A 25,721-nucleotide genomic window follows, 5' to 3' on the forward strand; every position below is an offset into this window, starting at 1 on the left:
AGACTGGCTGCACTGTAACTAAAGCCTTAGAGAGGAATAAAAAATGAGTCCAGGAAATGTATTACAGGTTTTTATTTAGTATAGTAGTTAATATATAGTTATGAAATGTTTTATTCACTGAGTTAAATATTTCTGAATTGAAAACTAATTTAAAAAAAAAAAAAAAGAAAGAAAGAGAAGTAAATAACCTCTGAAGCACTCAGCAGTGGGAGTGTGCTGTGATGCCGCTCTGTTATTAATTTTGGGAAGCCCGGCTGTGGGGAGAGCCCTGCGGTATCGCGGGCGGCCACGGGGGCGCCAGAGAGCGCACCTCTCCGCTAAAGATGTGAAAATGGCGGAGCTACAAATGCTTCTGGAAGAGGAGATTCCAGCGGGACGAAGCGCGCTGCTGGACAGCTTCACTAATTTGGAAAGAGTCGCGGAGTACTGCGAGAGCAACTATGTCCAGGTAGGCTGACACAACCGTGGAGGGGAAGAAGGTGTAGTTTGTTTCTTTTTTTTTTTTCAATGGAGCGAAGTGGTGCTAGGCTAACTGATGCTAGCGCTGCCGATGCAGCGCAGCCGTGCTGTCAGCTAGCCTCGGCTAGCGCAGCAACAACCTGCTGCCGAGGCGTTTTTTGTTTGTTTGTTTTTTTAAAATTAGATAACAAACTCATAATGTGGCATTTCCCACCTGATTCATGCCGCTATTTACTGGCCTCGCTTTTTTTGCTTCACGTCCTCCCCTCAGTATAACGATGTGTGTGAGCTGTGCATCCCACCGTGGTGGGTTAGCCGGGTAGCTCGTTAGCTTGCTGCTCGTCATCACCCCTCAAACCACCGAGCAGGCACCGTGAAAATCGATTTCTGTGCTCCGTGCGGGGATCAATCACTGCCAGCCAGCTGATCAGGCTCCGGCCGGAGATGTGGGACGCGATATCAAGGCAGATTAACCTCTGATAGGCTGTGACAGGAGATAACCCGCCGTGACAGCGTTACAAACAACTGATTTATGATGCTGTTGATGTAGCAGCCACACTTAAAACCCTTTAAAAAAACATGCTCAGCCTGAAGCCATTCATGTGCACCTCCGTGTTTAGAGATGGAGAGGGGAGGGGTGTGTGGATACATTTCTGCCTGTGTGTGAGTGCAGCCATTCAGACGCTTTGAAATTCTGCAGGTGTGATCTCATGTCATTTCGGCATCTCCACTCATTACACACTCGCAGGCCAGCTTTCAGTAGGTGAGAAATCGGGGAATAAGCTAGTACACAAGGTGCGATGCTGAAATCTGACATCCCTGATGAGCTGGGCTGATCAGGTCTGACAAGTTGCCCTGCAAAGAAGAAGGAGGAGGAGGAAGAGGAGAGAGGTGGTGGATGTTGGCAGCTTGCTGTCTGGCAGGTTGCCCTGTGAGGTTTTCCCAGCTGCTGTCAGATGGATGTTATCACTGATAGATCAGCTGGACAGAAGTAGGAAGCATCAGGAGAATGTTTAGTGTGATGCTTCACCTCTTACGTTTTCATATTTTCTGTCCTTTTCTGTTTCACTTTAGAGCAGACTTCTTCCAGCATTAGTCATTGAGGAATTTAAACCTGCTAACTAATATTTCGGGTTGTCATTCACACGATGCTGCAGGTGTGTTTGCTGGAACTCCACGCCCAGGAGTTGTTTGCAGTCAAGGGATGTTTCACTAACAAAACCAACCCCTAGTGTGTGAGATGTTTGTATTCACAGACTTCAAAGTCAGTATTATGTTGGGTTTTTTTTTTTATAAAGGACACAGTGTTGGTTGTCACTCATGCTTGATGCACCGATGCTCTGAAATGACCATATTTAGTGGGTAATTGAGTGTTTCCTCTATTTATCAGTTACTTTCTCTCAGACTTTTTCAACTTTTTAATTCGTGGAGTGATCATTTATCACAAAAGTCACTTTCTTTTTTTTTTTTTTTTTTTTTTTTTTTCATGCGCTGTTGGCAAACACTGTGTGCCATCAAAAGTGCATGAATTCTGTTTGGTTTAACAGCTGGCAAAAAAAGAACAAAGTCCGTGCTGGTCCTACGCCTGTTTGCCTAACTACCTGTCTGACCCTTTGCGCTTATAGCCTAACTACATTCTTACAAAACCAACAAACAAAAGGGGCGACAACTGAAATAATGAGCAAATTATTTTCACAATTTTCTTTGTGGGGGAGCAAAAGCAGTCCTGCAAATGTTTTCAGCATCAATACGTCTGTCTTATTATCTTTGACGGGTGATTCAGACTTTTGTGATGAAGGATTGTGGAGCCTATAACACAACCTACCCAAGTTGCTGAGGTCATTGCCATTGGTGTTATGTGTGGTCATGTCCCGGTGCTTTACATGTGGTGACAGCCATGATAGAAACCAATAAAATTCTCTTTGTTCTGGCCATGTTTATCTCTCACATCTGTTCTGATGGTTTGAGCAATCTCTTACATTGGCATGTAATTATTATTCCTTATACTGAGGCGATGATTGTTACTTTTCTGGTGTGTGTGTGTGTGTGTGTGGACTCGGTTGTTAGTTTTAAGCCATTTTGGATATGTTGTGATGTTTATTTTTGTTAATTGTGGTTCCCATCAGAGTCAAAAAGATGAGGATAGAGTGCTACCTTGTGGTCGACAGCTTTCTTACCGTATGAGCCGGTCCTTGGTTTCTCAGCCGAATCTGCCACTCATTATTTCAAAAAAACCACAATGTTTAGCTCAAGAAGTTAGAACGGGACTTCTAACACCAAACATACAGTCTGTGGTTTGATGTTGTCAAGACAACGTGATGAAACATTGGTCAAAGGAATTATTAAGCTTTGGGACACTTTTGACCAGGGTGACTATTTAGAACTGTTGATTCCCAGGTCTGGTGTCCCTCCTGCCATAGTATTTCTTTAAAAAATTATGCACATGCCTTCCACAGTAGAGAGAAAACGTTCTTCATGTCAATATAAAGCATGTGAGGTTATGCTGTAGCCACCAGGGATGGGTGTTTGAAGCCGAGATCCAGTTAGATATTGACAGGGAGCTGTTCGGTCACTGTATTTGCTCTGAAATGACTCTGCAGAGTTGTGGTATATTTGTAATGTGCTACCTTTACTTGGTGCCAGAGCTCATTATGATATATTGTTTTCAATAGGCCCAAAATGTGCTTTCTGACAGCTGTGGTAGTATTTGGCTGAATGTTTGCCGTACTGTTTGTACAGAGGCTCGTTTTACTGGTCCAACTCGTGTAGAGAGCAGTGCTGCTGCTGCTTCTTTTTTTGTTACGTGGTGGCTTGAAAGCAGCCTTGACAAACGTTACTGCTACCCTTGAGCTTTAGTAGTGAATGACAGCCTACCAGGTGCCAGTACAAATGAGGGGAGATGTGTTTCTTAGAGCAAATAATTGTTTTAATTAGCGTTTTTCTGACTTAAAATGGGCTCCGGGGGGGGGGGGGGGGATGCATGTGAGCCCAATCAGTAAGGGTGCAGCAAAGGCCCTGAGTCTGTTTTGACTTATTTAAGTGAAATTTGCCTTTTTTAAAAAATTCTTTCTGCCCATTTTGACTTAAAATGGTTTAGTAGTGGAGTAATATCCATTCTCTCTTTCCGGATACATGTCACTGGATTAAATCCGTCTCTCCTGTGCCAGCAGGTGCTCTCGTGACTTTTACCACATAACCTGCTTGTCCTCATTCTATAGCAGCGCTGCGTCCTCTGCTCTCCTGTAAATGATGCCATTTGTTTGCAGGCTGTGCCAGATGCTTAAACTAGTTGGATTAAGTAAGTGTGTGTGTGAGTGTGAGTGTGAGATTCTTTAAAATTTGTCTTGGATCAAAAGTGCGCTGCATGTTTCACATGAAAGGGAATAGACTGATTACCACAGAGGGTGCTGCTCATTGAAGTCGTCGGGACTCCCCGGCTTGTTGCTTGATGCTGCCTCTCAGTTTTTTGTTTTTGTTTTTTTTTTTTTTCCCCCCAGTCTTATGTCAGTTTAGCCCAGATATCCTTTCATTCTGATTCGATGTGTTTGTACAAAGGTTTCCTGGCTTCACTGTCAAAACTAACAAATAAATAAATAATAAAGAAGAAAAGGAAAGACGTGGGCTTTCCCATTATCCTGGCACCGCAGCCCTGGATTTTGGGGAGTTAACAGCATGGCTTAAATTTGAATTTTAAAGTAAAATCAATAAGGCAATATCCAATCACAGCCTAAAGGCTGCTGCAAACAATGCAGTTAATCTGCTGCTGCCACTCACACACAGGAAACTCTAATGAGCGGTTTTGTCCCCACTAATTTTTGTTGGTTACACTGCAGATTATTTGGAAATGGCGAGCTACAGCAATCAGACTTTTGCAGACCCTCAGATGACATTTTAATGAAGCTTGTTTTGTCCAAGCTTAAATCTACAGACTAATGTTGGTCTTTTTAGAAGCAAGAACGATCAAGTTTGTTCTGCTTCTTTAAGAAAACACCTTAAAAATGATTCATCTTTATTAAAGTAGCTGCTTATGATTGAGAGAAAAAAACAGGAGTAATCTGATTATTTTATTATTCTAAAATGCTCAGAAAAATCGGTGAAAAAGCCCTTAATCATTGCTAAAAGACTAACATTACTTGTTTAAATCTAAACATAGGCAGTGCTTGATCACATAGACCAAATTAAAGCTGCAAATTGCCACATTTGAGAAGCAAAAATGCTTTTTTTTTTTTTTTTTTGGTGTCTGCTTTTGCTTTCATTCACACCATTATGTGCTGGCTTTGTGCTGCAGCTCGACCCCGCATGCTGCGCTCGGTGCAGTGTCACAGAGGATTAAGGAACACAGTTTCCCAGCAGAAACATTAGCCGATCCATCTGCCCTTTGATGTTCCTGTCGACGTGCCCACGCCGTGCCCACGGCCAATCGGCTGCCTCTGAACACCGCTTTCACGCCAGCTGCAGCTGTTTTACCTGCTACTCACTTCACTGCTGCTAAGCTCTTTTCTCTTGCTTCACTACAAATTTGCTTCTTGGTGCTGAAACCTTTTGCTCTCCATCCTGCTTACACCAACTGCATTCAGGCTCCATTTTTTGTGCACTGCTTTTTGTGTTGGGATGATATTTTCTCTAGCATTGAAGTAGCTCTAACCTCTTTAATGACCTTTTTGAAGTGCTCATGTGGGGATTTATCATTAGTGGGTCAGCATTGAGTTAAATGGTAACTATGTGCCAGGTTCAACATAACCTGTAGCCCCATTAAATCGTCCTTCATAAAGTGTGTTTGGATAATTACATGGAAAGGGGTCTTTTTAGCTGCTTCCATCCACTGGGGCTTGTTTTTTACAAACCCATAGCTCAGCTAATTTGGAATCAAGTTCAAATGAAAGCTGTCTGTCTCTGTTCGCCATCCTCTCCTTGTTCAGAAGGCTGTGTAGCCTCAAAGCTCATACAACAAGACTGAGGTGCAGGTTCTTCCTGAGGCTGTGAGGTTCATGTTTGTAATCTCTTGTATGACAGTAAATGAATACTGAATAAGAAGGTCCTAGATTAATTTCCAGCCTGAGAACTTTCTTGTGAAGTTTGTGTTTTTTCTGTGCTTGTATTGCTCTCTTCTGATAGTCCGTCTTCCCCACAGAGGCCAAAAACATGAGGTTAAATGGTGATTTCAGGCTGATTATAGGCTAAAATGTGCGTATAGATGTGCAAACACCTCCTTGCAGTTGCTTGGTTTGCATGCTGACATCACTTGCCATCTACTCACTCAGCGAATCACGACTTCCACGGGAGATTGTTTCTTGCTGATTTTTCTTTGAAAGGACTATGTTTTTAATTACTTTGTTACTGTTATTCCTAAACATTGTTGTGTACTTTTTATGGACCAATTTTACAGAATTAACAGCCTAATAACATCTTTTTTTTCTTTGAAGAGATGCTGGCATTATAATAGACATTTTATTTGAGTGGATATCACCTTTAGCCTATAATAATATGTATCTTGCTGTTCCTGCTGCTACAGTAATCATCAGGGCACTGATTATAGTACAGCACTGCAATGCAAAATTGTGCATTCCTTTATGTTTTGTTAGGAAAATGGGAAGTAGGTGTAGTATGTTAGTATGGTGTAGTATGAAAACACAAAGAAAATGTAAAGAAATGAGGACTTTTGCACAATACTGTAGTACTCATTACAGAAAGTGTTTTGACACAAAAGCAGAACAACTTTGTCTGTGACAGTTTAGTCTTCCTATGTCTCTGCACTTGCAGAGAATAAATGTGCAGATGTTGACTGCTGTTCTTCCTGTAGAAGCCAAGCCGACTGGAACAATCCATTTATATTCTGCTTGTTTTTGTCAGGGATCAAATGCAAACACAGTCGTTTCAGAGATGCCAGAACCCTGTGGGGGTACCAGTCATCTGCTGCAACCTCTAATCTTTGTAGCTGCCCACCCTCATGCAGCAGGCTAGAAGTAGCCCTGGAAGTGTGTAAATGCCCCCTGTGGGATTTCCTCTGTGTTTTGACATGGCCCTTGTCTAAACTGTTAGACTCATCTGAGTACAACAAGTACTACAAATGTGCAGGAATCTTGTAGTGTAAAGGTGGCCCACTTAAAGTCCGCATTTTTCAGAATGTCCTCAGGTAACCCAGGCTGTGTTTTTCCCCTCTCCTCTCTCAGTTTTCATCACTTTGTAAAACCTGCATCGTTTGCTTTCCATGAAATGCAAATCATGTCTTTTGAAAGTCAAATATCCATTTCTCTTCTTCAGTCTCCAGACAAGCAGAGGGCGCTGGAGGAGACCAAGAACTACACCACCCAGTCTCTGGCCAGTGTAGCCTACCTGATCAACACACTGGCCAACAATGTCCTGCAGATGCTGGACATCCAGGCCTCGCAGCTCCGCCGCATGGAGTCCTCCATCAACCACATCTCACAGGTGAGGGAAGTTAAACAAATCAGGCTTTTGACTCACCCGCCAAGAAGGAACCCCCTGCATCAGTTCTCAAAGCACAATTAACAGTTAAATATCGCCTTTTAATGCTCTTTGTCCTTTTTCTATTGGGTATTAAACACTGTGTAAGCCTCATGAGGTTTTAATAAAGTTTTACTATCCATATGGATCAGACGCTGATGTGACTGTGCGGATAATGAATGTATAATTCAGTGTATCTGCATTGCAGGCAAATACGCGTGCTGAAGCTGCACGCTGGATCGAAAGATAAAAGGGTTTCAACATGCAACAGATACTTCAAAGCAATCAAAACCTTAAATTATGAAACACTGAAACACCTCTTCCTCCTAATAAAGTCTTGGAAGGCTTTCAGGACTAAGTGTTTTAATTAAAAAATGAAAAAAAAAAAAATGAAAACATGCCTCTCATCCTTAGACGGTGGACATCCACAAAGAGAAGGTAGCACGGCGGGAGATCGGCATTCTCACCACCAACAAGAACACGTCCCGCACGCACAAGATCATCGCCCCGGCCAACCCCGAGAGGCCTGTGCGATACATCCGCAAGCCCATCGACTACAGCCTGCTAGACGACATGGGCCACGGAGTTAAGGTGCTGATTCTGGTCTTTTTCCCTTAAATTTGGCCACAAGTAGTCTTAAAAAGTCACCAACCACAAGCCAGTTTATAAGAGTGATGTGATTATTTTTATATTTTATGAAATAATATTGATTTAAGGGATAGAATTTAGGTTATATTGGTATTTTTTTGTATGCAGTACTGTCAAATACTTAATTTTAGGGGTCAAAAGAAGACCATGGAAATGTGTTTGCATGTTGGGATTAATCCAGGCTGCTCACTGATGAAAATCTAAAGGATAAGCAAAGGACGTGTAGAGGTCATGTTCTTTATTATTTATTAGGTTTCAGTGGTTTTCAAAGTCAAGAAATCTAAGAAAAAAATCAATGACTCAGGTTTTTCACATGGACGGGAAGCCAGTGACGGCCAGGACATTAAGCCTGCCACCTGCAGCTGGAAACAGGCTTTTCTCATGATTTTATGTTTAATAAAATCATGGGAGAGCCTGATTGTTAAAGCTTTGTTCCTGCTGACTTTCTGAACAATGACAAGCTTGTTTATACAGAAAACTGAAGCGCTGGCTTTCAACCTTACGAAGGTCGAATTCCTCAGATTTTAAACACTGAGCTATTGTTGGCCGGAGCTCTCCAGCTCGGCTTTGTGCAGCACAAGCTTGAACAACTGTTGTTTTCCTCCCCTCCTTCGCACACTAATCACCTGATTTCTTCTCTCTCTCTTTATGCTTGCCTAACTTTATCTTTGTTACCAACTGTAGTGGTTGCAAAGGTTTAAGGTAAGATTTTCAAAGTAAGAGCCCCAAACAAGGAAGGGCTTTTTGTGATTTGTGGATGTTTTGAATTGTCCTGTCTGTGGTTTCTTTTACATTTTTGGTTTGTTTGCAGTTAAAAATGTCTTTGCTTACAGAGATTTAGATTATATTTTAGAAAAATTCTTTAAAAATGAACTTGTGAAAAATCCTTTGCTTGTCTTATTTTAATGCACAAAAAAGTAGAAATATCAGTATTCGCTTTATGTTGTCGTTTTTGGAAATAAAACCTGGAGAAACCTTTAAAGATGCAAAATTTACAGCTGGTATGAGAGGAAATGCAAATGCATTACACCATAATTTGGAGCTTATTTGCATCCATGTATTGCGTAAACGACAATTTATATTTGATTACTACAACCAGAATTGAATCACAACAACCAGCTTTGTATCATCAACACCAACTCTTATGATTTTGTATTTTAGTTGATGATAATAATATTGTGTTAGAACCTAATTTTGCCTACCTAATTTGACTCTGGCACTTCTGTTTTCCCTCTCCACAGACTGTCTGACTTAGATAAGCCTGCTGAGGGCTGTCTCCCTGTACTTTATTGTTGTGCTATGACCAAAACCCCCCCCCAAACTTTTATGTGCTTTGACCTAATTTAACATTTTAGCAACTTTTAATTTGAATTTGTGACAATTTGTGAATCTGTGACAGAACGTAAAGAAAAGCAGAAAGTTTCAAGACCTTTATTATCATTACCCAAAATTCATGAAGTTATAGTTGGAGTGTAAGAGCCAAGTTAGCTTAGCAAAAAAACCCCCCAGAAAGTTGGTTGTAACGACCAAGTGTGCAAAGGCAAAATCTATCCATCAGCACTTCTAAAACCAGCCCATTAGCATGTAATATATTTTCTTTCTTTTTAAACTGCTTCAAGTCTTAGTCAACCACATTTATTCAGCATTCATATATTATCTATACCTAAGCACTTTATCTAACATTCACACAATCACACTCATGCTTGCTGGATGCCCCTCCTCCCAATGCCTCCATGCATCCGATGCAAATTCACCAACCGATTAGTAGATGACCTGCTCTTACCAACTGAGCCTTTGTGTGGACGATGGAGATGAATTCTTGTTACTGGGGCAGATGTTGTTACCTCCTCATGCTGAGCTAAGCTACCTGCCTCCTGTAGGAGTGCTGTTAATCTTCTCTTCTAACTCTCATCACAAAATAAAGGATAATTTGAAGGTTGATAGCTGTGTAAGAAGTCTCATGGTTAACCAGCAGATTTCTAAACCAATGTCCACTTACCTGCCACAGGCCAGCGCTCAGAACATGAAGGCCGGAGGAGGCGGACTCCCTCGCACCAACCCCCCCACACAGAAGCCCCCGAGCCCACCCATGACGGGGAAAGGGACGCTTGGGTATGTAAGCTGTGCAACCACCTTGGTGTGTGTTGACACGGACGTACGGAGTGCAGGGTCGGTTTTGGGAGCGTAGCGACAAGGCCCGTCATATGGACGTGGTTACTCCCAGTTTCATCATCGCTCCTTTACCTCCTTGTTTAATTAGTCTCTTCAGGGTGGTTTTGAAATCCGTTTTAGGGCCAGTTCACATTACAGTGCTGTTCTGTGCTGCTGAGACAACCTGATTTCTTTTATACAAGAAATATTTTTACATCAAGCTGCACGCTGAATTTTGGATTTGTTAGGGCTTCTTGCTCTCAGACATGCAGCATGCATCTTTTAAATAGGTTTCCCTAAATTATTTTAGTTTTTTGTGCAAGTGTGTTAAAGTTCGCTCTTTTTGGAATGCTTAAAGTCTTTTGGCAATGGACTTGATATGAACATCAGCAGCAGTGTTTCCAAAATTCAAGCTGCTGTCTGTTCACAAATTTGTTTTTGTTTTAATACCTGGCTTTTTTTCTGGCATTCAAGACCAGAACGAGGATTTTTAAATCCCTTATTTTAGGAAAAGAAACTTTATATTTTTGGGTTTGTAGAAGAAGAGATTGTTTTGAAAGAGCTTAAAATGTCATCTTAAGAAAAAAAAACAAAAGCTTTTTTTATTCTATTCTTAATTCAAACATGTTAAACTCCTCCTGACTGAAATTAGATCAGACATTAAAATGGAAAAAGCATCAAATGGGGAAAAAACCCCCAATAAGGTTAACTTTCATTTCTATTAGCTTTAAGAAGACAATTAGCTACATTAAACCCGTCAAATCCTGCCTGCCTAGCAGTACAGACACATGGTTGATATTAGCCTATTTTACCTTGTGACTATTTATATCCCGGCACTGACGTATGCATGCTGGCTGATGAGTAAAAAGAAACTGATGTACTTGCATGCTTAACTAATATTTTTACAACTGATTGATATAAATTATTTTTGTAAAAAGAAGGGGTAAATAAAGAGTAAAATACAGAAGATTCAGTTTAACAAAATGGAAAATGTACAAACGCTGACCTGTCCAAATTTAGCTTCTATATATAAGACCTGTGGTACTTGTGGTGATCGTCAAGCTAAGTACAAACAAGGTACATTTAAAATGACACAAACGAAAAACTGTATTTGCAAGGGGGAGGCTGAATACCAAAATCAAAACAACTAGGATTCATAACAAATCTTTTTTAAAGTTTGTACATGTTATTAATCACTTCATGTGTGACAATCTTCGTGCAACTTTTCATTCAGATTGGCCGACCCATTAACATGGAAATAAGGTACATATTATATATATTGCACTGTATTATATATACAAATGTAATGATCATTAGAGTAAGACATTTTAAGCTCCAAAAAAGAATCTAACTATTAATCATATGAGCTGTGATCCCATTATTTCTTAAAGTAAGGTATCTTAAAAAAGGAAAAAAATATATATATTTATTTAAATCCCGGATTAGCCCCATTCTTATTGCATTTTGTTTATTTAAATTGAACAGTTTTTTTCTCGTTTGCTCTCATAATTTCATTTTCAACTGATTTAGTCTTTTTCTAAAAATGTATTTTTGAGGCATCATCATTATTTTAACTATAAAATGTGTCCCTCAGCTTGTATCTTGGTCATGCTGTTAAGTAATTGCAATAAATGTATTTTATCTTTAACCATTAAATTGAGCACTATCAGCCAGATTTAGCCATACAGGCACGCTGTGGCAGGTTAATGGCTTTAATTGTCTTTAATTTTAATTGTATAATGTAGGTGTAGTTTTGGAGCAACTTTAATTAGAGTATCACTTTTCACTGAGACGTTTTCTGGTCCTTTCTTAGTGTTGGAGTATTTTAATGTCATGTTCTGTGTCGGAGCTCATGGAAGCTGCGGAGGTGTTTGGTGTTGTCTGTCTTGTGTCTGACTGTTGGAGGTGTCTTTTATCCCACAGGAACTCTGCTAGTGCACCTCATAATGCTGTGTGTGTGTGTGTTACCCCTGGGACAGTCCTATGTATGAAGTGCTGTTTGTGTTTCTGTGGAAAAAGTGTGTGTGTGTCTCTTTCTGTCCCTTCAAGACGCATGTCGATCAACCACCGCTCCAACCCTCCATGACGCACCTTCAGCCGCAGCCTGTGGCTACAGGCGGACATCCTCTGTGTGATTTTTAATTTGTCGCCTTCTCCTCTGTTACTCAACTTCCTCTGTTTTCACTTTGAGTTGTGTGTTTGTGACCCAACTCGCCCACTCCTGGCTGCCCCATATTCCTCATAGCAGCGTTTTGCCATGGCAACAGTGCTCAGAGATGGGTCACCCCACTGTGTCAGCTGGGAAATTTACTTCCAACACATCTTATTGCAGGCCCAGATCAATAAAACCTCAGGGTTATGTTTTTTTCTATCCCTCCCATGTTAAAAACTGATCATCGTAGAGCTGCTGCTGGCTGAAAAACCACATTTTCAGGTTTTTATTCAAGAATTTTATAGTTCAGAAGATGTGGGTGGGATCACTTGGGAATGTAAACCTGTTGCTCTGTTTTTGTTATTTTAGATCCCTTGAACAATTTCATAATTTCAGGATTGCTTTTGCTAATTTACACTGAGACTGTAAGTGTTGAATTAACTACATAACTCAGGAATTGTTGCTAAGTGACTAAAATGATTGAGTGGCATCATAATATTTCATACAGGAATATTTTTTTTGTGTTGTTTTTTTTTTCATTTCATGAAAAAAGAGTTTATAAACACAAACTGTACTAGCAGTAGTACAATTATTATTTTTTTTATTTAAATTTTCTTTGTTCCAATAATTCTTAAAAAAAGGTTTAAATTCTAGCATCAATTTAACATCATGAAACGGGCGAGCTTGTGACTCCATAACATTGTGATCCATGAAAAATACAGTCCCTTTTAAATATCTTTGAAGTTAGTGCCAGAAAGATGGGGAAAAAACAAAACAAAACAAGCTTCATCTCTCATTGGTCTTCATCAGGGGTGTCAGACTCACTCTTTGTAATGAGCCACATAAAGCCCATTTTGGTCTCAAGGGAGCCAGGCCAATAAGGCAATGCACCATAACCTGCCTTTGTTGTTATGTAAACTACAAGTAAACGTTGTCTTTGAGTGAACCAGGGGGTCTATAAAAGCACAGTACAGTTACTGTAGAGTTTTTAGAGCCAAACAGATAAAGTGGTTTTACACTTTATGACAAGAATTAGGGTGAAAATGTGCCAAGCATTTCTAACGTACTGCTAGTGTAACCTCACCATGAAGGGCAATGCACTTTGTTCAAAAGCTGAATATATAATAAAAACTAGATTGCAGTTCGCCTCTGGTGGGCCATGTCTTGCCAAGCTTATTACATTTAACTGACACTAACCTGAAACTAGCTCGTACAACATTTTAAACTTGCAGTCAGTCTACTATCAGTTTTGGAATCGAATGAGGTCGAGTAACAAGGTCTGCACGACAACAATTTAACTGCAAAATAACATAGGAACTCAGTAACTTTGGTTTTATATAGGATACAACATTTGGCAACCAGTCCAGTTGGTTCCCCTGCTGTAAAGAAATTAATTGCAGACAGGTTGGAGACTGACTTGAGTTTATTGCGAACTTTCACCAACGTGTCTGGGAGTGATTGCAACAGTCTACGTCAGACTGTGATTGTTTGCAGACAGGTTGCAATTGTTTTGTGATTTAACGTGGTTTTCAAATGCAAAAAAATGTAATTGCAGTCAGTGGGCAACCACAATTTTTTCTTTTTCCTTGTCTGTGGGATTTTGCCGTCCTGTTTTTATCCTAGTGTGACTGAGCCATAAACCACAATTGTCCAGCGTTGCTGTAAAATAGATACATTTTTACATAAGCAATAAATGTCTTTTTCAGCTGACAGCAGCCACGTCATTTCTGACTCTGCCCCCCTCACCTGTGGACCCCAGCCAGCCCCGATGTTTCACCACCTGCCATCACCCATTTTTTTTAAGTTTGCACTTGTTTGTTTCTTGCTCTCCTCCTCCCTCTCCCCCCTCCCCTCCCCCTACACTTCTCTATGGATGCCCTCCTTTCTCCCCCCCCTCCCCTTCCTCTCGACTCCTGTCCTCCTGACCCTCTCGCAGGCGCCACTCCCCCTATAGGACGCTTGAGCCGGTGCGTCCACCCGTTGTCCCTAACGACTACGTCTCAAGCCCGACGCGCAACATGGCGCACCCCCAGCAGAGCCCTGCACGCACTGCATCCGTTAATCAGAGGAACCGCACGTACAGGTACCCCCACCCCACTTCCCAGCATGCTTCTCTACACTTTTTAAACAAGCCCCCCACCCCCCTTTTCCCCCACTCTACTTGCCTTTTCTTCTTCTCCTCTCCTACACTTAAAAATGCGAGCCAGCTTCTGAGCATCTTCTCTGATATGACACCTTGTGGAAATTATAACCACTCTTACTCCCTAAACCTCACATCCAGGCCCACATCAGCAGCTCCAGCTCCCAGGAGAAGCCCAGACTGACACATTATTTAGAAACCTCCTCACCTGTTTGCTCCCCTCGCTGCTCAGATAACAACAAAGAAACAAGCATGAGGTAGAGATGCAGAGCTTTATTTAGCTTGGCTAGACACAGGTTCCTATGGTAATAGTCATTAAATAGGCAGCGTCGCCCCCACAGTCCTGTCAATCCACTGTCAGCTCATCTCCCAAGATGAGGCTTTTTCATGCCCAACACGGAGTGATATTCTTAGATCCACTCTGCTTGCCGTCTCAGAAGTAAAAGCACGAGGGGTTTTGGGAGGGGGAAAACAACATGGAAAGTTTCGTCACGGCGTCCCATCTGTTGGCCAAATGTTTCAAGTATTTCTAGAAATAGGAAAACTTCCCCGACTCTCCTCTCAGCACGAGTGTGTATCCGCTCCACTCCATCCATAGCTCATCTTCATCATCTCTCATCCATGCTCTCTCCCGCCCATCAACAGAAAGTCTGCCCCATGTGTCACAATCTTTCCTGCTGCTTTTACGGCGTCTCATATCTTTGTCTTTGTCCCATGTGGCCACTGCGTCACCTGTGTCATGTGTTCCTGTGAAGGCTTCCAGCTGCCCCCTCTTTTTCTTTTTAATATTGTCACTGTCACATAGTCATTTCAAAGGCATACAGCTCACGCTAACACATCAATGCTCTTGAGGGTGCTACATTAATGAAGTGAGTTATTAGGAAAACAGAAAAGACAGCTGAACTGTGTGTTGCTTGAGGCTGGTTGCAGATTGAATATAAAACTGTGTGTTAGAGAGGTGAATTATTTATAGATCTAAATTTCACTTGGAAGTAAATGATGTGAGCCTGGGAACAATGTCAGGAACTTTCAGGAAATGTCTGTTGTTTTCCCCAAAGGATTAAAACTAAGTCGGGTTCAGTGTAAACGGTTACTCCAGCATCTTTTCAAGATTGGGATTGGGGATCTGAGTTCGACAAAACTTTACAAGACCAACACTGGAGAGTGTTTTTGTATGTGTGTGTTTGTTTGCATTTTTATATGTGTCAATATTTTTTTTAAAAAAAGAAATTAGTGCAGGTCAGAAAACAAAGCACCATGTGATATCCTGAGGAGTTGGCATTCCTATATCGTCATGCTAATATTGGTCACTGATCAACATTGCAAATCACCAATGATGCTGTTGTAGCAGTCATTTAGCATTAGCCCAGAATTTAGCTAATGCTATTAAAAGCTGTCACTAGCAAAGCAACATGAGTAACCTTAATTTGTCTAACCACAAACCTAATTTTATAATGTATTTGTTTTGTGGCTATAAATGGTTCATCGGGTGAAATTTTTTTTAGTGTTTTTGTTTCATTCACACTGAAGGTCTTGTTTTGCCTGTTTGATAAATCAGGTACTGGACACACTCACTGGTTAGTTCATGGGAGCTTTCAGGCAACACGTTCTGTCTAGTGGAACTAAAGCTAAAGTTTTCTGTAGTTGAATCTGTGGAAGCGTTACCAACAGCTGCCTGCTTAGACCTTTTGGGGTCTGTTCCTTGACCCATTGCTGTACATGGTCTACTTAATTCAGGGACTGCAAATCTTAGGAAAACATGCCCTGCTTCTAACTTGATGATGAACTCGGTAAACACTTGAGTCAGTTCATGGTCTCAATTGTTTTTAGGTCTTAATGAATGTAAAATTACTCTTTTAAATTAAGTAAAAATATAAAAATAATAATAAATTAGCATATACTTGAGTGTGGTTAAACCTGTGATTGACAAGTTCTTTTGTTATGAGACGGCAGATTCATCTCTCTGTTGAACAGCACTTGGCTGCATTTAAAAAAAACAGACGTCTTGTGTTCCTTATTTTTTTTGCAATTATTATGCAGATTTTTGTCATAGTCAACAACTGATTCATCCTGCTAACAGTGCTAGCCAGCTAGCAAGTGGTAGGTGATCAGCTGGACCCTTTTTGTTGGATATTCACATCTGATTTAAAATAAACTAAAAGCAAAATTCCAGATTCTTTGATTCAGTTTATGATGCACCATCTGGTGCCCCTGGACACATCATCAGTGATGTAACCTGGGGTCATTGGGGGTTTCGGGTCTTTCAACAATCTCTCTTCTGACAGAGAAGATAACCTGGTGTCTCCACCTTCCCCCATGTGAAGACAACTATATCAAAACTGTATTTCAAAGACTAGTAGATTACTTAACGAGGCTAGAGCCATCTTTTTTTATACAGACTATTTGCAAGTGCAAAATCGTTAATTTAAAATCATAACTGAGACAATTCACGCTTCTTGTTCACAGCATGGTTTTTGCCCCTTCTTGAGTAGTTTTGTACTTAAACTCAAAAGTTTATACTGACACTAGGTTAAAGTAAAGCACAGACTGTCACTTTTCCACCCATCAGTAGTTCTCAAAGTTCCTGACTTTTGTTCCTGTGGCTCTATAGTTGGGTTAAAAAAAAGCTCCATACTGGTTTGAGGGCAGACTGCACACCATGTTACATGTAGGCTGTATTATTTCCTGTGATTGTGAAGAAGAGGTGCAGTTTTTTTTTTTTTTTTCTTCCAATATCTGCTGCCGTGTTTGTTTGTGGACTGACACGTTTTTGCCGACCCATCGACAGCAGTGGGAGCAGCGGAGGCAGCCACCCCAGCAGCAGTCGCAGCAGCAGCCGAGAGAACAGCGGCAGTGGCAGCGTGGGCGTGCCCATCGCCGTTCCGACCCCAGCCCCGCCCACCGTTTTTCCAGGTAACCCCTTCTTTTTTCCCCTTCCTCTCTTCTCGGAGCTGCAGGACCTTATTGTTACTGAAACGTACTAACTACACTAATCTGTGTTGAGTAATCTGGGAGTACTGCTCACTCTGGCTTTCATTAGGCGAATCAGTGTGCAGGAAATCTGGATTGATTTTTCTCTCCCCTTCTCACTCTTCTCTTAACCTCCCTCACTTATCTTTCCTCCCCCTTTGTATCCTTGCACGATTCCCCCCTCAGGTTCAGCCCCTCCCCAGTCCAATGCAACCAAACCTCCCCCAAACACTGCCACAGCCCCTGGGCCCCCTTCCTCTGCCCTAGACGGCCCCCCACAAGCCCCCAATCCCCCTGTAGAGATCCCGCCTGTACCCCACCCCTCCCCAACTCCCTGCCTCCACGGTACCCACTGGCACAGGCCCCGCTTCTTATGGCAACCCTGTACAAGGTGAGTGCGACTCCCTCCTCACCCCCTGCACGCCCTCCATCCCGCCTTCCGTGACGTGCTTGTATGATCCCAGTGTGCTCATTCATCACCCTGATTTATTTACTTATTTATTTTTCATCTGGAAGTCTGAATTAGTTCTTGAAAGATTTTCAGATCTGAAATTTCAGTTTAAATTTAGAAATTCAACCTGTTTGTTTTTAATGGCAGGAAAAAAGGATTTATTGTATCTGCGATGATTACACCAGTAATTTTCAAACTACAGGTAGCTGTGCAGAAGACACAAAAAAAATGAAGTTATACCGTGGACCTGAATACATTTCAGCATAAAAGCTGGCTTAAGGAAATAATGATCACAATAAGTAGCAGAAAATAACAAGCAAAACATAAACAATGATAAAAATTTATAAACAGTTGAAACACAAAATTGACAGGATTCAGATGAAAACATTAGACAACGACCACAACTATTACGCTCCCTCGATGTATACAGTAACTACTGCTGCGAACCCTCGATGATAACAAGTAGTCGAGTACAACTAGATTCCCTTGACGACGACTACTAAGACGATGTTCCCTTGACAACTACAACGATGAATTAATTCCCTTACAACTATGACAACTACATTACTTAGACTACAAAGACAACTGTTATGTTCCCTGAATGAATACAATAACTTCTGCTGCGATCCCCAGATGACTCTGCTAGTCTACATTCACTTGATAACTACAAAAATCCATTAGTCTTCAGATTGTCCAATTCAGGGTGAAGTAAAGAAGAAGTTTCTGCTGGAAACAGCTTTGATACTTCTGTAAGCCAGTTTATAAACCGCAGTCACTTAGTGTCAAGTACTTTTAGTGTGAAAGGAATGGACAGAAAGAAGCCCTTTACACAAGCGGAAAACAAACCAATACTAAGTTGAAATGAGCAGTTTAAACTGAACACAGTGAAAATGTCAGTAATTTTAAGAAAAAGGCAGATAAGGCTTTAATGTTTAAGCTGGTACCTGATCATTTAAGTTGCTTAAAAAATGCTAGAAACAGTGAAGTGGTTATACCTGTCGAATAATTTCTCCTGACAGCTGTAAATTCCCAAAGATTTTGTGATTTTAAATTCAAAACTTGAGTGAAGTTTAAGAGGATTATCTTTTGATGTAACTGCAGTTTGTCTGGCCTCTTCTCTGCAAAAACAAATTTGAGTGTTTTATTTCAGACCTGGCAGGCCGGCGCTCAGTGATGCCACTGAAGTATTCAGAAAACTGAGAGGGCTCTGATCAGTGGAGCTGCATTATTTTAATTTGATGGTTTTCTATTCAGGATGTAGACTGGATTTAAAGCTCTGATGAGCACTGCGGTCGGTATTAAAGAGAAACTCTCACCTCATAAGGGCTGCACACATGAATTAAATATTGACTGCAGGATATGAATTTAAAGAAGATGAGTCTCTTACCTGGGAGACTTTACTCTCTCAGTGTTAGAAAACACTTGTAAAACAGGTCTTTGACTGCACATGTCTTTGCTGTAGTCTGTGGAACACACAAAACAAACAACCTTCCACAAGTCCTGTTTGTGTGCAGCTCTTCTGCCATCTGCCTCCAACTTTCCATCATCCCGCTGCTGCTGCTAGATGCTCCACTCGTCCTCCCTCTCAGCCTCTCATCGGCCTCCGGCATCTCTGTTCATGATGATGTTCTGATATTTAATGCATGAGCTGTGTGGTGATACGCTTTCTTCCTGTGTATATTTATTTATTTGTTCTTTTCTTAATGGTGTCCAGGTGATTTGTTCTTCTGTTTTTCTGTGGCTCAATGTTGTAATTATCATGCAGCTCTGGAGGGTGGAACTGCTGTTACTCAAATGTTAATATTGAGTTGGCTCAGAGAGAGATTTGGGACAAGTTAAGGAACGTGTTACTTAGTTCTTTTTTTTTTTTTTTTTTTTTTTTTTTTTCCTGACACTTTTCATTTGAAGGTGAGATGCAAAAAAAAAAAAAAGTATAAAATGCAAAGTTTTCTAGTTTTACCTGCCGTTTTTCTGTAGAAATATCTGCAGAAAAACAGAAATTTGTAGCAATTTAGCGTTGAACCAAACTACTTAAGTATGTTTGGCTCAAAATGAAGAAATGTTAAACTTTGCAAATGGAAAAGGTATGTTTTTTTTTTTTTGTTTGTTTGTTTTTTTTGGGGGGGGGCGGGTAAAACTGCAAAGTTTTGATGCAAAATCCAAAGAATTGCTTATTGTCTGAGCTAATAGTAAACCAGTGCAGAGGAGCACAGTAAGGTGAATTAAAAATCCAATAAAACATTCATTTCTAAAACACAGCCCTGCTGTGTCCCTGACATCTATGTGGCTGTTTAAAAATAGAACTTTAATAGATTATTGTCAGATTTCAGAGCTTTATTCTTCTAATAAACTTGGTGTTGTAAGACAGCAGCACATGGTGCTGCCATGCAACTGCTGCCTGCACTCCCAGACTCACATGGCTCTCTGCTGCCCCCTGCTGCCGTCTTCTCTCAGGTGCTCCTCAGTTCTACAGCATGAACCGCCCCGCGCAGCAGCCTCAGAACCCTCCGGTGGGAGGCTCCCTGCCGTACCGCCGACCCTCGTCTGTCACCGGTCAGCCCAACGTGACCCACAACCAGAGCCAGCTTAACGGGGGGCCACACTTCGCCCAGAACCAAGGTACTGCTTCTCTGTATGCTTCACTGTTTCATTTTTGGATTTCTATAGATAAGATTTTCATTCCTTATGAAGTCTGAACATAAAAAAAATGTGTTAAGATTATTCTTTATCCTATAAAGGTTTGGGCCAATGGTAATGCAGCTAATGGTTCTGTAATCAGTTAAATTGCAGACGACCTTCTAGTTAATCGTTTTATTTATTGCTATATAAAATACTGTAAATGATCAAATCATGACTTGGGTTAAACACAATAAAACTGAAATATATTTGGTAGTTTAAGGCAACTAATCACACAATTTTTCTTTTTTCTTTTAAGAATTGATCATTTTCCATATATTAATGGATCTATGCAGCTCTACACACACACACACACACACACACACACACACACACACACACACACACACACACACACACACACACACACACACAGACAAACGCCAAACGAATTTGTTTTTAACTTAAACAGACCAACCAATATTACACTCCGGCCACTTTATTAGGTACACATTTTCACCTGCTCATTTACACAAATATCTAATCAGCCAGTCACGTGGGAGCAAATCGGTGCATTTAACCACGTAGGCACGGATAAGGTGACCATCTGAAGTTCAAGCCGAGCATCAGAATGTGGAAGAAAGGTTTAAGTGACTTGAACATGGCATGGTTGTTGGTCTGAATATTTCATAAACTGTTGATCTGCTGGGATTTTGCAGCACAACCATGTCTAAGCTTTGCAGATGAAAATATCCAGTGGGGAGCAGATGTCTGGGTGAAGATGCTTTATTGGGGTCAGAGGAGCATGGTCAGACTGCTTCAAGCTTCAAACTCGTACTTGAAGGACTGGGGCTCTTCTTTTAGAATACAGGCGGGGGGGGGATTAGTTACTGGTAAACTAGAGAGATGGTTTAAAAAAAAAATGGTAAAATGAAATGTAATGAATTCTTCTCTGTGCTCTGCTCGTGAGCACCCGTGTGTGAGCAGTGCATGATAAAACTTTATTATTACCTCTGTTTCACTCAACAGTCTTATCTGCTAATTTAAACTTCATTGAACCTTTAGGTTTTTTGGGGTTTTTTTTGAGGGCGGGGGTTGTCTGCATTTTCTATTAAACCCTCGCCTGTCTGGTCTTGTAGTCTGCCATTTCCCATCAGCTTCAGCGTCCTCAGCGGACTTCACCTCCTCACCAGCTCTCTGTCTGCACAGCTGTTCAGTCTTTGTGTCTGCTGCTGCTGTCAGTCCTGCGATCTTCACCCATCAATTATTCCTTTGATTAGACTCAGACGCTTGTCTGACAGCCAGATGAAGAATGAGGACTTTAGGCTGCACATCATCTTCCTGATTGATTGAAGAAACATTTGGATCATAAAATGTCTGTGAAGCTCTCCAAAACGGTTCACTTTCCTCTCACAGAAGTTCAAGAAACAGTTTAGTTGTTAATTGTATTATTAATTATTGGTCAGATGACTTTTATATTCTCTGGTTCCATCTTTTAAGATGTGACAATTGCGGTCTTTCTTGCCAATTCTTTGGATTCTCTTAATTTTCACGGTTTTCTTTTTTTTTTTCTTTTTGGTTAATATTTTTTGGCATTTCATTAATAAATGTATAATTAAAGTAGTTGCAGGCCTGCAGGACTCTGATGAGAACCCTGTTCTTTACTAAGTGTTCTTTAACTCTCTGCTGTGGTCTCTCTAACCTCTTCCTATTCACGTCTGTCGCCTTCCTCTCTCTGGCCCCGCCCCCTCCTCCTCTGTGTATTGATTTCTGATTGGTGATAGCAGGCCCACTCGTGCCCCCTCCCCCCTCCATGCAGATCACCCCTCAGCTGCCTCTGATGGGCTTTGTGGCCCGTGTTCAGGAGACTAGTAAGTGGCCTTTAGCTCTTCGCCCCCTCTGCATGACCTCCACTCAATCTGGTGTCTGTGTGTGCGTTTTTGGGTGTTTTGTTATGTGTGAATATTTTCTCAAGTAAACAGCCACCAACATCAGCTGCTGCCCTCACATTCAGGCTTCGTTCTGAGCAGTTATCTTTAAACTGTGTGAGACGTTTGGAGATTATGCCAGAAATATGATTGTAAGCTCCAGAAGGCTCAAAGCGCGATAATTGATTCAAATCACTGAGATATTTCGGGGCTAAACACTCCAAGCATAGTATGACAGTATTTTGCATGGCAACATTATATTGATACAGGTTCACGAAATACGAAGGTTTTAGTTCAGGAAGAATAAAATTAGCTGCGATTTCAGTCCAGCAGGTGGTGCTGTTGACTTTTTCCCCAGTGAGGTTGGCACCGTCAGGAAGAAGTTGGCAAAGTGGAGGGGCTTCTTTCTTCATCTGAGGCAAAGAATAAATCAGAAAAGCACTTTCTGCGTTTAACTCAAAGACATGGATGTCGTGTGAATGTAAAATACTGCAAACACGAGGGCACTGTCAAACAATAATTTGACTCAACCTCAAAAACCCACCAACACCTGACAGATTTACCTCGACAAAGGGGGAAAAACACAATCTATCACCAACTTTATGTGCAAACACCTGCATTCATGCAGCTCAAGACATTACAGTCCAGCTGTCTGACACTGTCACAGAGGAAATGAAGCAGAAAGTGTTGGGTTATTTGGAGCATGTGGACATCATGGGGCTGCGGTGGCCTGTTTGTTTTTTCCTTTTTTGGACTACACCGACACCAAGTGCAGCAACTACACCCGGAGCCAGACTTCACACTAGCATAACAGAAGTCGCTATTCTGCCATTGGCAGCTGTTGGATCTACAGCTGCCTTAATTTGCATTTGGATTTTTTAAAAATGTGCCGAGGCAGGTTCAGACGTGCTTTAGGGTTTGTGGTAACCTTGCTATACTACTGTAGAACCGCACATGACTGTTAAATGATCTAAATGAGCACTTTTCAATAACATGGAGACAAATGTTATAATAGGATAGGTTTTAAACTAACTTTTAGTTTAACAAAACTTGCGATCTCTTTCTTGTGTGGAGCAAACTTAAAAAAACACCAGTACGAATGGAATTATCCAAAGAAACTATAGGGAAAGCTGTAACCCTGTCGAAGTGCGTCATCTGTCAGGAGAAGGTGACTAATGCTGATGTGGTGCCAACAAAAGGGGAACTTGGAAACAAAATGATTCCTCCTGAAACAAACAAACCAGATGGTGCAGGCCAGCTTGGTGCTAATGACGTTTAGTGCAAATCCAATTTTGGGGGAAAAAGCAAAGTGTGTGAAGGCCAATAATCACAAATGTATGATGTGTGAGGGGATAAGTGAACAGCGTGGTGGCAGAAAAGCTCTCAAAGGTTTTATAAAGGAAATCTGGGCCCAGGGGTCTCAGTTAACCTGATGTCTGCTTCACCCACTATCAGCATGCAGGTTGGGTGCATTCATCTGAAACGCCTTGTACCAGTATGCAAAACACACTGGGTACATAATGACTTTTGAGTGTTCATTGAAGATTTTAGTTCCCCTTTCATGTGTTTTGCTCCAGGAACATTTGAAACCACTTCACTTACTGAGTAAAAGTAATGCAGAGCATGTGAGACTACGAGCAGATGTGACGCTTTTAAAAACCAAAGGCTCATTTTAGTGTAAAGGTATAAAAGCAAGAAATGGAGAAGTGAAACTGCTCAGAGGAAAAGTATTTTAGGTTTTTCCCATTGATTAAAATCTGAGAGGGATTTCGAAGCCTGAAGGAGGTGGAGCGGCAGCAGATGGTGGCGGTTGACTGCTCGGTATGATGTGTGTAAGCAAAGAGTGTGAAGCATGATGAGAATAATGAGGCGTTTGTATTCGTGTGTTCCTCGTTGATTACTCCGGAGGGTCTTTCTGTAAATGCATGTTGAGTTGCTGCGTGCACTTTTTGTTTTCAGCATGTTTGTCCTCAGGTTCTCTGTAAAACTGACAAACAACCAGCATGGGCTGTTTCTGCATGACCGTGAGAGTTCTGCTTCTGAGCTTCTTCTCATCTCTAACTGGTTGTCTTCCCCTCCCCTTACTGCCCAACCTGGAAACTACTCCTAGTCTCAGACGTGCCACCTCCGCCAGCCGACGAGCCAGTGTTTGAGGAGCCCACACCTCCTCCGCCGCCACCTGAAGACTACGAGGACGATGAGGATGAAGAAGAGTCGGCGGTGGTGGAGTACAGCGACCCCTACGCTGAGGAGGACCCGCCCTGGGCCCCACGCAGCTACCTGGAGAAAGGTCTGCCTTTGCTGGTCAAGGAAGTGTGTGTGTGTGTGTGTGTGTGTGTGTGTGTGTGAGATAAAATAAAATGTTGGAAGTGTAATGTGGAAGATTAGTGGGTCCAAGAGGGGAAAAATGGATTCAGGGAAGAATTTAAATTAAAAAAAAAAAAAAAAAAAACTTGAATATTTTCCTTTTTTCTGCTTATTTTATAAGCAGAAAAAAATGTGTAAATGAGGACAATTTGGCAAAAAAATGACTAGAAAATGTTACTGTTTCATTTTATTAACTAAAAAAAATGGAAAAGGATTTCTTGCCATAAATTTACAACTTGTCAGAAATAAAAAATATTTTTTTCTTAATATTAGTCCATATTAGTCCAGAATATTAGTCCACTCCATCTTTATTTAGATATTTTATTCCGTCATCCCGCAGTGGTGGCCATCTACGACTACACCCGCGACAAAGAGGACGAGCTTTCGTTCCAGGAGGGCGCCATCATCTACGTGATCAAGAAGAACGACGACGGCTGGTTCGAGGGCGTCATGAACGGGACCACGGGCCTCTTCCCCGGCAACTACGTCGAGTCCATCATGCACTACGCCGACTGAGCGGCGCCTCCCTGAGCAGGAGAGGGAGCGGGAGGAGCGCTTGTTGGGGATGGGAGCGGGGGGAGGGAAGGGTTAAAGGTCAAAGACTTTGATCGAACAGAGCATGATCACCTCCGGGCGAAGAGAGCAAAGAGCAGGGAGGCGAAGTGGAGGCAGCTTTTTAGGGTTTTTTTGAAGAAGGACATGACAGACTCGATGCTCAGTCATTCTCTCGACATAGTCGCCGCTATAAAACGACCACTACTCTAGATATAAGCTTCCCTGTAACGTTTCTTTCTTTGTGACTTTGTTTGATTAACGAGGAGGACTGGGCGGTGATGGGTTTGTTACTTTTTGAGAGTTTGTTTCACACTACGAGGCCACTAAATTGATTTCTGCTTCTTTTATGTTTTTTATTCCTTGTGTTTTTAGCAGTTTGCCCAATATTTATTTGTAGTGGGAGGGGGGGATGATGAGTGGGTAGATGAGGCGCGCGGCCTCGGAGAAAAAGGGCTGGAGGAAAATGCCTTCAGGTTTCGTTATTCTCAGACACTCCAGATGCAACAGCGATATCCTCAGTGAGACGCATGGATGTGCGGGTGAGGGCACGGAGTGTGCCAAAGCTGATGAAGATAAGCACATCAGATGTCTTAAGGTGATCCACGAAGCTAGATAAACGGGGAAATCCTCCTTAAGAGTGCTTTAAATGATGAACTTTCTTCGTTTTTGTTCCGTTTGTGTGGTTAAAGCGGACGAGTTTAGTCACTACATGCTTTACTTTGCAGTTTTCAGGTGAAGGAATCGTCATCCAGCCCTCAAATCAGAGAAAGGCGTGGATTTAAAGTTTGCAGCTCCTGTGATAAAGTTGGATGAACAGTC

The 25,721-nt window shown here is 41.6% G+C and overlaps 1 protein-coding gene across 3 annotated transcripts; it reads left to right on the forward strand.

Annotated features, from left to right (window-relative positions):
* Positions 1-253: 253 nt before the first annotated feature.
* Positions 254-25,721, forward strand: abi2b (abl-interactor 2b). 3 transcript variants are annotated; one of them, XM_031729632.2, is made up of 10 exons: positions 254-448; positions 6,721-6,888; positions 7,339-7,515; positions 9,581-9,684; positions 13,812-13,958; positions 16,804-16,928; positions 19,891-20,055; positions 21,837-21,923; positions 24,091-24,270; positions 24,688-25,721. In XM_031729632.2, exons 1-10 carry the CDS (start codon positions 332-334, stop codon positions 24,861-24,863), a joined length of 1,446 nt encoding a protein of 481 aa, XP_031585492.1. In that variant the 5' UTR covers positions 254-331; the 3' UTR covers positions 24,864-25,721. The 3 variants fall into 3 exon arrangements, with proteins under 3 accessions (XP_031585492.1, XP_031585493.1, XP_031585494.1); XM_031729633.2 differs by having other exon boundaries at positions 21,840-21,923; XM_031729634.2 differs by lacking the exon at positions 21,837-21,923.

This window comes from Oreochromis aureus, linkage group 23 (assembly GCF_013358895.1).
Source record: "Oreochromis aureus strain Israel breed Guangdong linkage group 23, ZZ_aureus, whole genome shotgun sequence".
Taxonomy (NCBI): domain Eukaryota; kingdom Metazoa; phylum Chordata; class Actinopteri; order Cichliformes; family Cichlidae; genus Oreochromis; species Oreochromis aureus.